Here is a 13,392-nt window from a genome sequence, read left to right as displayed (position 1 = left end):
TTTATCATGGTCATATGTCGGATTAAAAGATAACTGGACCCCATTCCCTTCAAGTGACATTATTGTGGGGATCCATTACCTCAACTACTACCAAGTAAACCTGGGCAGATGACTGGGTTTGGTGGGCCCACGGAGAGCTTAGTAAACATCTTCTATGATTGTCAAGCCAAGGGTGGTGTAGACAGGGGCTCATCAGGGGCATAGCCATAGGGGTGCATAGGTAGCAGTCGCTCCTGATGCCCGAGAGAGTAATATAAATGGTACATAGTAGGTGGGGCGGGACCCAGATGCAGATTTTTCTTTGGGGCCTAAGAGCATCAACTTACTCCTCTAGCACTTATATGCACTTGGAGCTGTCCTTTGCTATTTCCCCCAGGTTTTTAGGTCTCAGGAACTGCAAAGACCATGGTAGTCTTATACTTCTTTTAGCAGAGGAGTAGGGGGAATTACTAAATAGTAATACTTTATGTTGTTTTTGCACAAGTCTGACCATAGGTGTAATCCAATCAGCATTCATCTTCAAAGTCAACTCCATTTGGATTGACTGCTCGAAATTCTTGTAAAGTTGTCAAGTGTTTTTGCTAAGTATTTAGAATTTAGTATTTGTATTTCATATCGATCATAAAAATAGGTGGCACCTCCCAGAAGATCAATGATAAATCTCAACTTGTATAATACTTGGTAATGTGTACAGTCTTGCCCTGGCTGATGAGTAATTGTATTAGGTAATGTGTTGAATAACTTATTTCATAACCAATGTTTAGCTTGGTTTATGGAACCATGCTGAATATTTTTGGTTTACATAATGCAGCATGACTTATTACGGTTTACTCAGACAGACACCCTTCACCTGCGTGACCTACTGTACTTTCCATGTCAGAAAGTAATGATATTTATTTTTGTTATGTTAAATGGTGTTCTCTTGGTATAACAATGAGCACAATGCCTCACAAGTCCATCTGTCCTAGAACTCTTCCAGTAGAATTCATTCAATTTATCCAGCATGCACTCAAGCAGCGTTTTTCCACTCCACTTCTAAAGTAACCCCAACAGGTCAAGAACTTTTTTTTTTTCAACACACTATACAATACAATGGTCTCCAGCTTTTGCAAAACTACAATTACCAGCACACAACCAGCACCAGGAGATGTTCAGGAGCTTACTGCATACTCTTATTATTGAGTTCAATTTATGAACAGTTTGTAGTAAACTCCTGAGCTCCCTCTAGTGGTGGCTACAGGCATCCAGAATTTAATAGTTTAATGGGGTAATCTCACATTAGACATTTATGGCTTATCTGTGAGATATGTCATAGATGTCTGATAGATGTGGCCGACAGCTCTGGGACCCAAATCTATCTCGGGAACGGGGGTCAACCGACCTCCATCCTGCTGGGACCTGCATTTATCTGACATTTATGAAATATCCTGTGTATATGCCATAAATGTCTAAGCTGGGAATACCCTTTAACCATGTCCTTGCAGGAAATTGGGAGCCCTGTATCAGAACAACAGAGCTCCAATTGTTAGAAAAACATATTGTCAAATTAATCAGCACAAGTTTTTCAAAACTATTTAGAGAATAAAAAAATTGTCGTTAAGGGGGAACATTCATTTTAAAGGGGTTATCTGAGATTTTTCAAATTATTTCCTAGAGCAGGTAATGGTATAAAATAATTAACTATCCGATACTCACCCCCTGAAGTGCCCTCCGCTCCAGCCCTGGTGTTCTGTTCTACACTGCTCTGGTCCCAGAAGCTCCTACAGCGGTCACAAGCCATTCATCTGTGAAGTGCCATTGTAACCAATCACTGACCTCAGCAGTGATGCTGCCATGAATAGCATGTGACCGCTGAAGTCAGCGATTGGCTGCAGCGGCACATGACCGCTTCCGGGATGGAGCAATCGGTACCAGAGCCGCTGCGCCCCTTTAAGGCACAAAACAAATATACTATGGTAAGTACCTATATTAATTTGCTAATTGGATACAGTATATGTAGTAGTGACCATCTAAAAACTCATGTCCTGAAATTTTTATGGCTCATGACAGAAATAATACATTTCACAATAAATTTTATTCTGCATGTCTGATGCATGAATTTTAACATTAGGAAGAAAGTTTTACCCAATTTGTTACAAAGTTTGAAACATGCTAGGTCATAATTCACAAAATTGTTCTCCATTTATTAACAATATTTCCTCTTTACTACTTGGGTCTGTAAGGTCCTGTTCACATTTGCTGCATCGCAATTTCTGCCAGGAGCTATTCTACCTGTCAAAGTGACAGACACCACAACGGGACCTCAACTGACTCCATCGTAAGACAAAGGAGTCCTTCGGGTGTCGAAGGCTTCCATTATGAATGGAAGCCACAATGCAAGTGTGAACAGAGCCTTACCAATATGCATGTAACCTATAGTAAGACATGGGATAGGTTCTACTGCTTAATTTGTATACCGCTTGTCAAGGTGTGTAGTTTTGCTCTCACTGATGAGTCATTGTTTGAGGTTACGTGTTTAATAACTTATTTTATAACCAAGGTATGGCTTGGTAAATACGTATGTGTGGAATCTTTTTGGTTTGCATAACATGAAAAAATATTTACTATGGTTCACCTAGCCATGCCCCCTGCACCGGTGTAGCCTCCGTTCTGTTGCACATTATTTGCACACAATAAGAGCACAGTCAATATCTTGGATAATTTCCATTTGTGTCGATGAACCCACTGCCATTTTGCCAGCCAGACCCATTTCTTGTGGGGCATTTCCAATGGTATATTGTTATTCCAGATGTTCTAGAATTTAGGTGTACTCCCAGTGGTACATGCCACATCTGTAGGGGTACTTGCACTGTATTCAAGTTGTGATTTAAATAGGTGCAAAAACAGTGTCTGACCATAGACGTTTTCATTTAAGATAGATAGATAGATAGATAGATAGATAGATAGATAGATAGATAGATAGATAGATAGATAGATAGATAGATAGATAGATATGGGATAGTTAGATAGATAGATAGATAGATAGATAGATAGATAGATAGATAGATAGATAGATCGATCGAAAGATAATTGGGTAGGGGGTACTTGGTTTGGGAACGTTGAGGAACACAGTTCTAGAAAACATTGTATTTGTTCTGGCTTCCTTCTTTTCAGTTGACTATGTGGGCTTCAACACAATACAAGCTTGAAGTTAGCGTTCAATTCCCCTGCAGCACCTCCAGAGGCGAAATTGAGCATTACACAGTGCCCATTGACTCAATGGGCTATCTGTGTAATGCCTGAGTCCTCCAAGCTGTTTGTAGCCACTGTCTGCTCTTGCAAATAGATGTGAATCCCAAACGAGGAATCCCCCTCCGTTAATCCAGCATAACCTAATTTGGCATTTGAAAAGGAGTTGTCTAAATATACAAAACATTTAAATAAATGGGTCCATCCAAATAATCCAAAAATTTACTATTTAAGATTTGATAATCCTGATTTGAATATTATTGAAGTTGGTTTCCTATTGTCTCAAACCCAATTTAACACAAAATTTTTACCCACATGATATATCAGTTTGCATCACGTATCTCCAAACATCTATTCAATGTGTATCCATGGTTGGCACATAAACTTCTACCTATTAAAATCCAAAACTATTCCTAATTTGAAGATTAAATCATTGATAGTAGGTTGAGATTATTTTTTTTACATGATTTTATTGAAGTACCTTTTGAATCTGAAGAACCCTAATGCCAGGACCACACACACAAATTTGATGCCGCCTTTGGGTAAAAAAAATTTGGCCAAAGCCAGAATTGGATCCAAAAGGAAAAAAGTTATAAAGAAAAGGCTGATACATGTCTTTTGTTTTGTGTCCACTTCTGTGTTTGGCTAAAAAATTGAGCCAAAAACTGCATCAAAACTGTGTGTGTGATCCTGGCCTAAGGGAATTCATAAGGAAATGTGTGATTCCTACCAGGAACCAACTTCTACTACACAAACCTCTGATATTTTAGTCTAATGTAAATGGATACCTACATTCCCGTTGCACAAAGTCCATTCCCGTTTTTAAATAAGATCTAATGTCATAGTCGACTGCGCTATTCTTTCCGTCAAAACGACGCAACCCTTACACAACGGTGACAAACGGAAACCACTTGCACCGAATCCGCCATCATTGAAATCAATGGTGATGCAAACGGAAACCTATGGTTTCCGTTTGTTTCAGTTTAGATTCCGTTCATGGGTTTCCCTGATGGGAAGCTGCAACGGAACCAATAAACGGAGTCCCGACGTAGATGTGAACGAAGCCTTATATTTTTCTTTTTTAAAAATATACCAGTAGATCAAAATGTGAAAAACCAATTCTTTATTCATTCTATCAATAACAATAGTTTAAAAGTCTTAAAACATTACAGTACAAATCAAGAGGCATCTCATTCCTGTTACCAAAAATTCTAGGTATACATGCAAACAAAAGGTCTTCCTTCCAGTGCAATTTATGTGAAAACCAACATGTGTAGTCTTTTTGTGCTTTGTATACATTTTGTTTCCTAACAGAGGCAGCCATTTTTGTCTCGGCTGTAAAAAGTTATTACATCCTGGGAGGAGTCTTCTTAAAGGCACAGTACAAAAATTGACCCTCAGTGAAATTATTGCTTAATTGAAAATAAATAAATCCAAAATCATAAAAATACAATCTTTATTATTAAAGGAACAGTCCAGGAAAAACTGATACACTGTGTCATGCCTAGTGCAAGGCCTGAGGGGGCGGAGCATGACACAGAGATTCAAAGAACACTAAAGATAGACGTCATGCATCACCCATCCAGGGCATAACACAGTGTATCAGTTTTTCCTAGACTATTCTTTTAACATAGACATTTTTGAGCAAAAATGAGAAAAATGTCTATGACCCAGTATTCATGCATTGATGTTTTTGTCTCTCAAAGACACTAGATATTTATATAGTAAATTGACTCATGGCCTACGTGTGATACGCAGGTTATGGAACGTTTTATTCTATGAACAATGTACTTGACATGTAAAGAACTAACTTATATAACTATATTCTTTGATGGGTGTCAGCCCCTCCCCCACACCTAACATTTTATAGTATATTGTATTGACACAATAATTAAAATAAGTTGCAGAGAAGAACTTAAAGGCACTCTAACATAAAGAAGTATTGTATTAGTTGTGAGTCACAGGAAAATGTTTTATTAAACCTAAAGGGGTTTTCCCACTATATACTTCCACAACCAGACGCATAAAAATGGTCACATTGGGGAAGGGGTTGGGTACAGGAGCTGTTCCGATGACCATAGATTAAATTATAATCATGTAGCTAGGAGTTATGCTAATCTATGGAGGGTCTAGCTTTTGGATACGCAACGAAAGTCTAGAACAGGAAAACACTGTGTTGTAAAGTCATGCTCATTACCATGGACTGCAAAATTAGACTGTAAGAATTTCTAACATAGATCGTAAGAAAAGAACAGTGGCAAAAATATTAATGACTTGACTGTCTGGAGGGTTAAAGTGGAACAAAGAAAAAAAAAAATTGAACTAAAAATATAACCTAGATCTAGTTAGATCTAAAGTCAGGTAATGAGAGATAGATGGATGGATGGATAGATGGATAGATGGATAGATGGATAGATGGATAGATGGATAGATGGATAGATGGATAGATGGATAGATGGATAGATGGATAGATGGATGGATGGATGGATGGATGGATGGATGGATAGATGGATGGATAGATGGATGGATAGATGGATGGATAGATAGATAGATAGATAGATAGATAGATAGATAGATAGATAGATAGATAGATAGATAGATAGATAGATAGATAGATAGATAGATAGATAGATAGATAGATAGATAATATGAAGCCGCCTTGTCGTGGCAGGTGGGCTCACACAATTTGATCAAAATGTGTGCTAAGAACCTCCCTATTGTAAGTAGATTTAGCAGTAATGCATATTTATTTATATTTAGTGGCATAGGTGGCATTAGTGTGCTAATTTTTTGTGTGCTGGATAGATAGATGGATGGATGGATGGATGGATGGATGGATGGATGGATAGATAGATAGATAATATAGAGATAGATAGATAGATAGATAGATAGATAGATAGATAGATAGATAGATAGATAGATAGATAGATAGATAGATAGATAGATAGATAGATAGATAGATAGATAGATAGATAATATAGAGATAGATAGATATTTTAAGCTATTTTCCTGATGACACATATTTTAAAAAAACAACTTTTTTTGCCGTTAACTGTGACTTTATTAATGTTTTATTTATTATTATTATTTATTTTTTTGGGGTGTTCAAGATTTTAATAATTGAATATTTATCCTTGTGTTGGTGTTGTCCTTTTTATCATTACTATATATTACCAATGATAATAATAAAAATGTTTCATGTTTTTTGCTGAAACTTACCAACATTTCTAAAAACGTACACATTGTATCTCTGGATTTTGTGCTACAGAATGCATATTTAATGAACCGCAATTTCTGGTACCTGAGTTTCTATTTAATGGTAATACTGTATCTGCTATTTCAAGATGTATGCAATAATTTATTATAAACATTTGTCATCTGGCATAAAACTTCTCAGTAATACATGCTTTAAAAACAATCAATTATTCTTATTTGTAAAACTTGGATACACTTGTAGAAACTGATATTACTTGTTGGGAAAGATAAATAAAATAAAATCTATTAAGACCATAACATACATTAACAAAAAGAAATCCTATTTTTAGAAATTAAACAAAAAATACAAATTATATTTGCGATTTTTTTTTTTCAGATTTAAAAGCACAATAAAAATAAAATTCTCATTTATTTATATATAAATATATATATATATATATATATATATATATATATATATATATATATATATATATATATATATAAAATTATTTTTTGTGCTGAAAAAATGCACAAAATGTAATAATAAATATTTCCGCATCACCATGAAACAAACAGTGTAAAAGTAAAATTCCTCATATATAGGGTTCATGAGACAATGTGCTCTGTTCTAGAGTAAAAGTTCTAAACACGGCCTGAGTCTATATCACATTTCTAATTTTTACACCAATTTTATTCAAAGATTTTCATATTACATTACTATTAAGATTTTTTTTTTATTTTTTTTTTACTACCGAGTAGAACAATACTGGGTTTACATACTTAAGAATTTTGCTATCCCTAATGTTACAAATAATTTACAGAGTCCCCACACTGAACTATTAATATTTCACAGTTGGCAACTAGAGTTTGCTACTTGGGAATGAATTTGCTTTAATTAAAAAAAATTGATTCAAAGAGGTTTTTCAGGACTGAAAGATTAATGGCCTATCCTGATTATCACAACAAAGAGACCCAGTTAAACGGGGTAGAGCTGCAGTTCCAGGCACAGCCACATATTCAGAAAAGGCGCTGTGCCTGGATAAAAATTGAAGAAGCTGTGCCTCCTTTATTCTGCTGATTGACAAGGAATCCTCACCAGTCAAACATTGATGACCTAAAGCATCAATATTTTTGTCCCGAAAAATCACTTTACCACCTTAAAATAAAAAAAACTGCAGTTGGCTGCCTGGAAATTGGCCTTGGCACCATATAAAGTACAATAAAACATTACAATTTCACATAATAATTCTGGAAGCACTTATGGTTTGACAAGAACATTTGGCCACATCCATGTTCACAATTTGCTATACTAATCCAATAGGTTTCACTAAGCCACACTTCAGTCAGTGCGAGTCCAAAAAATATAGACTATCATTTAAGGCACTTCATTCTGAATGAGAATTTTTATTCTGACTACTACAAGACAAAAAGTTCTCTCTGCACAAGAAAAAAAAAATTAGGTTACCGTACGTTCAGGTTCTGAATAGACCTAATTTTCATCAAAATACATCGATGACTACCGTTATTGCATAGATCTACATGAATAATTAATACATCAATCTATCTGTACATCGTGGTTGAAAATTCAAAATACATCATTAAGTAACAGTTATGTCAAGATATACCAGTTTTCTTATAGAACACCTTCAGATAAGACCAGAATAAACTTCATAAAATGTGTTTATTATTCAAATTGTCCCCAAAAAATTAAATAAAACAAAAAGCAAAAATTAACACTGAATCATTAAAAAAAAACAAAAAACACTTTTAGATTCCAAACACATTTAACAAACCCCTAAAAATAAATATTTTTCTTCTTAACGATCTAAAAGCACTAAATCTGAAATTTCTATCCCACGAGAATGAATAAAGACAATAATCTCTAATGTTTCTGTTATATGTTGTTTTTTTGTTTTTTTTAAAGAGGACCCTTCTTATATAAAACAAAATAAGAACAACTGAAATGGTTGGCAAAATTGTGCACTTTTAAGATGCATTTTTTGAACTGTAAAATATAGTTTTTTTTAAAAAAAAGTGCATTTTGACCCATCAAAAATTGTCAAATTATCACACAATAATAATAATAATTTTAAAAAAAGCAAAAAATGCATAATTCTGTTTTGAAAACGAGAAAATTTTATTCTATTTTTAAAATCTATAGACACCTGGTAAGTATTTTGCTCAGCCCCTGCCTGATAGTTATGTTATAGATATCCAATCTCAAAAACATTTTACTGAAACTTGTACTATACCGTCAAAATATAATTTTTGAAAAAAATTATATTGAAAACTTTTTCTTCTTTTTACATTCCGTATTTTTGTTTGCTGGCTGAACAACCCCTGCAAAATTACTAGTTCACAACCCCTTTGCCAACTGTAGTGATCTCGATGCCATTCTTGATAAAGTTAGGTAACCGGGGTGAGCAGCAACACGTATATGTCGAATTAAATTTTTTTAGAATGAGGAAATCGAGCATTTTAAACCTACTTAACAGATAGATGTATTCCACATTGGGCAGAACCCCATTCCCCTTCACTTTGTAGTCTGAACACAAAATAATATTTGGAGTGGTTGACCCATTTCAGCCATTATCAGTGCAAGGTGAGTATCAGTATAAAGAGTGACTGGTTCTAAGGCCAATTTCACACGAGCGTAATATGGCCGCAAATCACTGATAGTGTTAGTTTGAGTCATCAGACCCGTAGTCAGGCCGGAATTTACGGCTGTAATATGGGCTTAAAAATGTACCAGTATTCCGCTCCTGTAAAACTGGCCTAAAGGTGGGAAGTGAAATTTTTTTTTAAAACCAAATCTAGTAGTGGCTCCAAAAACTTGCCTTTATAACTCCCTTTATGATCCATCGTGATATGGCCTTAAAATGTATCTAAAATGTGTACCTATTTTGTCACAGTGGTAACAAAAACTACACTGCTTTCTATTGAATACAATGGGCCGTCCATTGACTTCATTGGTTCCACAGGGTCTCCGCAATCTGACTAATGGAGCTGATTCCATTTGGATCATGGGGGCACCTCGATTACCTTAGGATGTCATTATAGGGCATTTTACATGGCGTTATCTGAGCCAAGGTGACCCTTTAAATAAATCAACTTTCCAAAAATATATAATTTTAAAATGTTTTTCTGGAGTTTTGCAAAAAGTTGGCTCACGTGATCCTGATGGCCACTATTGTTGCCACATTATACATTTTATTTTATTGTTACACTGTATAATATCAGGAGCAAAGAGCTTAAATGACTGACCTGAAGACAATTTAAAGCAAAAGTTCCCCACTACTCAACTGACATTCATATTTAATACAAAAGTAGCAAATCTGAGTTTGTCATTTGGCCCAACTCATGGCTATATCATGGTGTGTTACATGTTATTTTTCTATAGGACTGCAGGTAAACCTTCTGCATTATGATAACCTAGTGAGATGTCCCAGGACACAAAGGTAACAGCTAAATAACAAATTCATCTCTGCTACATCTGTACATATATTGATATCTTTACTTCAGCAGTGAGGCAACACATTGACGATTAGTCACGGAACCGATTAATGGAGGAATGAAAATTAAAGTTAAAAAAGTTTGGCAACTTTACAGTCAAGTATCCTGCTTTCAAAAACTTTAAAAAAAAACTGTTGACATGTTACAGTAAGTGTCATTGGGATCACCAGAGCGCTTCTGCCGCTTCGTTTCAGCGATTGGTGGGGGTCTCAGTGATTGGACCCCCACCAATCAAAACTTTTAACATGTCACTATTACATATCAAAAGTTTTTAAAAAGTTTATTTATATTTTTAATTCAGTTTCATTCCCCAAGACAAAAGTGAAGGGAGTTTCATATTTTCCTGCCACGGTGGAAGACCCCAAAAGTTAGTGGATGCATGAATGTAATGCCCTGCTGTAATGTCTCAGGGTCCTGAAAATATGGGTATTTTTGGGTGATCATTCTTATTTGCCCCAGTGGTAAAATCAAACATGAAAGCTAATGTCATTCAAACATAGAGTATCTTCGAGTAGAAGTTCTCTACGATGCAAAACTCTTGGACCCTGAAGAACATTTACTGTAGTAAACCATAAATGGGGCTCATGTTGGGCGCCTCGTTCCCATGCATCGGCTGCAGGGACCAAGGGAACCAGCCTGAGGGAGCAGCAGGAGTAAGAAGAGAACTGTATTAAAGGGTCACTATCCAATCATCTTCTCTGCATCTCCCGCCCAATGTTTGAAGATGCGGCCAGTAGGTTGGGTCGTACAGTTGGAGGTCTTACTAAATATAAAGGAAGTTCTATTGTCTAGATTGATGGAGAAATGAATGTAGGACATTGTAAATCTTCTAGATTAAAGGTCCAGCATTTTTGAGACCAACCAGCAAGGGCCTACGGGCCTTTCACAATCTATAAAGGACACTTATCAAGTAGTCACCAGAACTAAACATGATGTTACTACTGCATTTATAGGCGGCTTCTGTAAATCCGATTGACTTCAATGGAAATGGATGACTACAGATGAGAATGGGATCCAATCATTTTCAAGATGGTTGGTGAGGTCCCATCGTCTATACCCCCACCTTATGATAGCGGGTTGGCATTTGATCAATTTTTCAATTACAGTAAAATGTTTTTAATCCGTCATTAACAGAACCCAACCAGTACCGGATTATCAAACTTCTGTACAATCAGATAAATATATAAAATCTTTATGATGTTATATACATTCAGTCCTCCGCCTCTGGGATTCTGCATTATCAGGTGGTACCATATCAGAAATAAGTGCCAGGTTATCAGAATTTCTAGACTATTGGTCAAAATTATTTTCCTGTAAAGCTTCCAATTTTCTATCAAGCATCACAAGTTAGGGAAAATATGCAACTTTTACAATATGTACAACACAAACTGAAGAAACACTCTGGGAAGAACTGATATACTGTGCTATACCTGGTTCAGAGCCCGAGGGGGCGGTGCATGACAAAGAGAGAATTCCTGTGTCATGCTCCGCCCCCCAGCCCCTGAACTAGGCATTATACAGTGTATCAGTGTCTCTTTAATTTAGTACATTTTTTACTTTAATTTTATAACTATCTCCTTATTTTGGAATAAAATTTTATAGATCATACACGACTTCAGTCTGGAGCTATAGTAGGAAATTGCACTTCAAATATTGCAAATTTATATTAACTGGGGTACCTCAAATATCAGAGGCGCACTATAAAACTTTCTTTGAAATCCTGAGATCATATGACAATGCCAAAAAAATGCAAGGAAAATAAAAACAAATAAAAATACTGCTCGAAATGCCTTAACACGTTCCAATATATATTTGCTGATCAACGGCACCACATTTTATGGTACATTTCATGGTGCATACTGGAAATACTGAGCCAAGAACCTACCACAGTGTCTACTATAGTCAAGAGCGTACATATCATACGGACAGCCCATATGGTTGCTATGGGGCCCTTAGAGAGAGAGAGGGGCCAAGCCCTGGTTGGTGCCATCCCCTTTGCTGCTGGGGAGCAAGAACCTGTGAAGGACTCCCCTCTCCAGAGGAACTGCCAAAAAAGGGGTTGTTCATTTGGCCCAAGGGTCATGGAAAGGGTGGAAAGGGGTGACCACAAGACCCTTCTATCCTGGGTGGCAAAACCCTAATAATAGGGGCCCATTTTTATTTTTGCTATGGGGCTTCGTCTCTTCTATGTACGCTACTGACTAGAGTCATAGATTTCAATTTTTTTCAAACAATATAAAAAAATTAAAAAATCAGTTCAGAAATCAAAAGAAAGTTCTATGGAAACTTCTCTCCGGCATATAGATATTTGGTTTCTATACATTCAATGCGATGCTTGTATTGACGTACGGTTCATTGTAAGCTCATCCCAAAAAGACAGATACGTTGCCTCTGATACAGGGCTACTGGGTGAAATGGATCTGACTTGACAGTCGGTTATGTCCTTGAAGCTGATAGAACTAGATCTTTCGTGCACAATACTTTGGAGGCAAAGCAAGTAATTAAATACACAAGTATCTTTACAAAAATTCTAAAAATAAAAACAAAGCATAAGTGCTGGCCTAAGGATGAAACACAGCGAAATTTCTATCAAATTGATCAATCTAGAAATCTACTGCTTCGAAATAGTACAAGATATGGAAGTCTGTATGAGGGCGTATTCCACCCGATGCTAACAGTGGTGGTCGTTGTCTTCCATACTGATGCTGCTCCTCCTGCTGTTTGCTTTGGAGGGGACAGGAGATAGTGAGTGAAGCGCATCGTGTACTCTTGGAGAAAGGGTATCGTCCATGAATATGTCTTCCAGTTTGGAACCCATCTTTGTGGGCATGCTGTAGGCGGTGGGAGAGTCAGTAATGTTCCTTATGTTGTTGCTAAAAGTGATGGTGCCATCGTTGAGATCCAGGGTGGAGGTGCCAGAAAGATCGTGGTGGTTTTGTAATAAGTCTTGGTTGCAGCTGTCCAACATTGGTTCCTGCTTGATGACGCGACTCACCAGGTCAGAAGAGCAGAGGCCGGTGGTGGGCATGATGGAAAGTCCGTGGGCTCTGGCTTGCATTTCCAGCTCCTGAAAAGTGCAAAGGAAATTGTGACCATCAAAATATGAAGAACATAAACATTCGGAACAATGCGCGACTTTCCGTCATCACATAATTATGGGTCTTCCATAGTCTATAAATTCCCAAAATTTTGATCATGGAGAGTTTTTAGAGTAATTGTTCTACCCTGATGACTAAGGCGTAGAAGACCACAAATATATATATTTTTTACAATAAAAAGATACATGCAGTGTATTTCCTCAGCAAGAACTTCTCCAATCAATGTGACCTTAATTGCAAATCATCCTAAGGTTGTAGGTTAAGGTCAGGGCCATTTATTAGGTGTGGCAAATTGGGTTAGGGGTAACCCTAACCCTAAGCATTTACTACGGGGCCCCAGTAACAAATGAAAACC

General features: G+C 36.5%; 1 protein-coding gene across 5 annotated transcripts in view; it reads right to left on the bottom strand.

Annotated features, from left to right (window-relative positions):
- Positions 1–8,263: 8,263 nt before the first annotated feature.
- Positions 8,264–13,392, bottom strand: part of MITF (melanocyte inducing transcription factor) — a 178,569-nt gene continuing 173,440 nt past the window's right edge. For all 5 annotated transcript variants that reach the window (XM_075834028.1, XM_075834029.1, XM_075834030.1 and 2 more), the window contains one exon: positions 8,264–13,006. In XM_075834028.1, the coding sequence (XP_075690143.1) occupies positions 12,611–13,006 (396 nt within the window). In that variant the 3' untranslated portion in view covers positions 8,264–12,610. The remainder of the gene's footprint in view (positions 13,007–13,392) is intronic.

This window comes from Rhinoderma darwinii, chromosome 7 (genome assembly GCF_050947455.1).
Source record: "Rhinoderma darwinii isolate aRhiDar2 chromosome 7, aRhiDar2.hap1, whole genome shotgun sequence".
NCBI classification, from domain to species: domain Eukaryota; kingdom Metazoa; phylum Chordata; class Amphibia; order Anura; family Rhinodermatidae; genus Rhinoderma; species Rhinoderma darwinii.
This window is presented reverse-complemented; position numbering and strand designations above follow the sequence as displayed.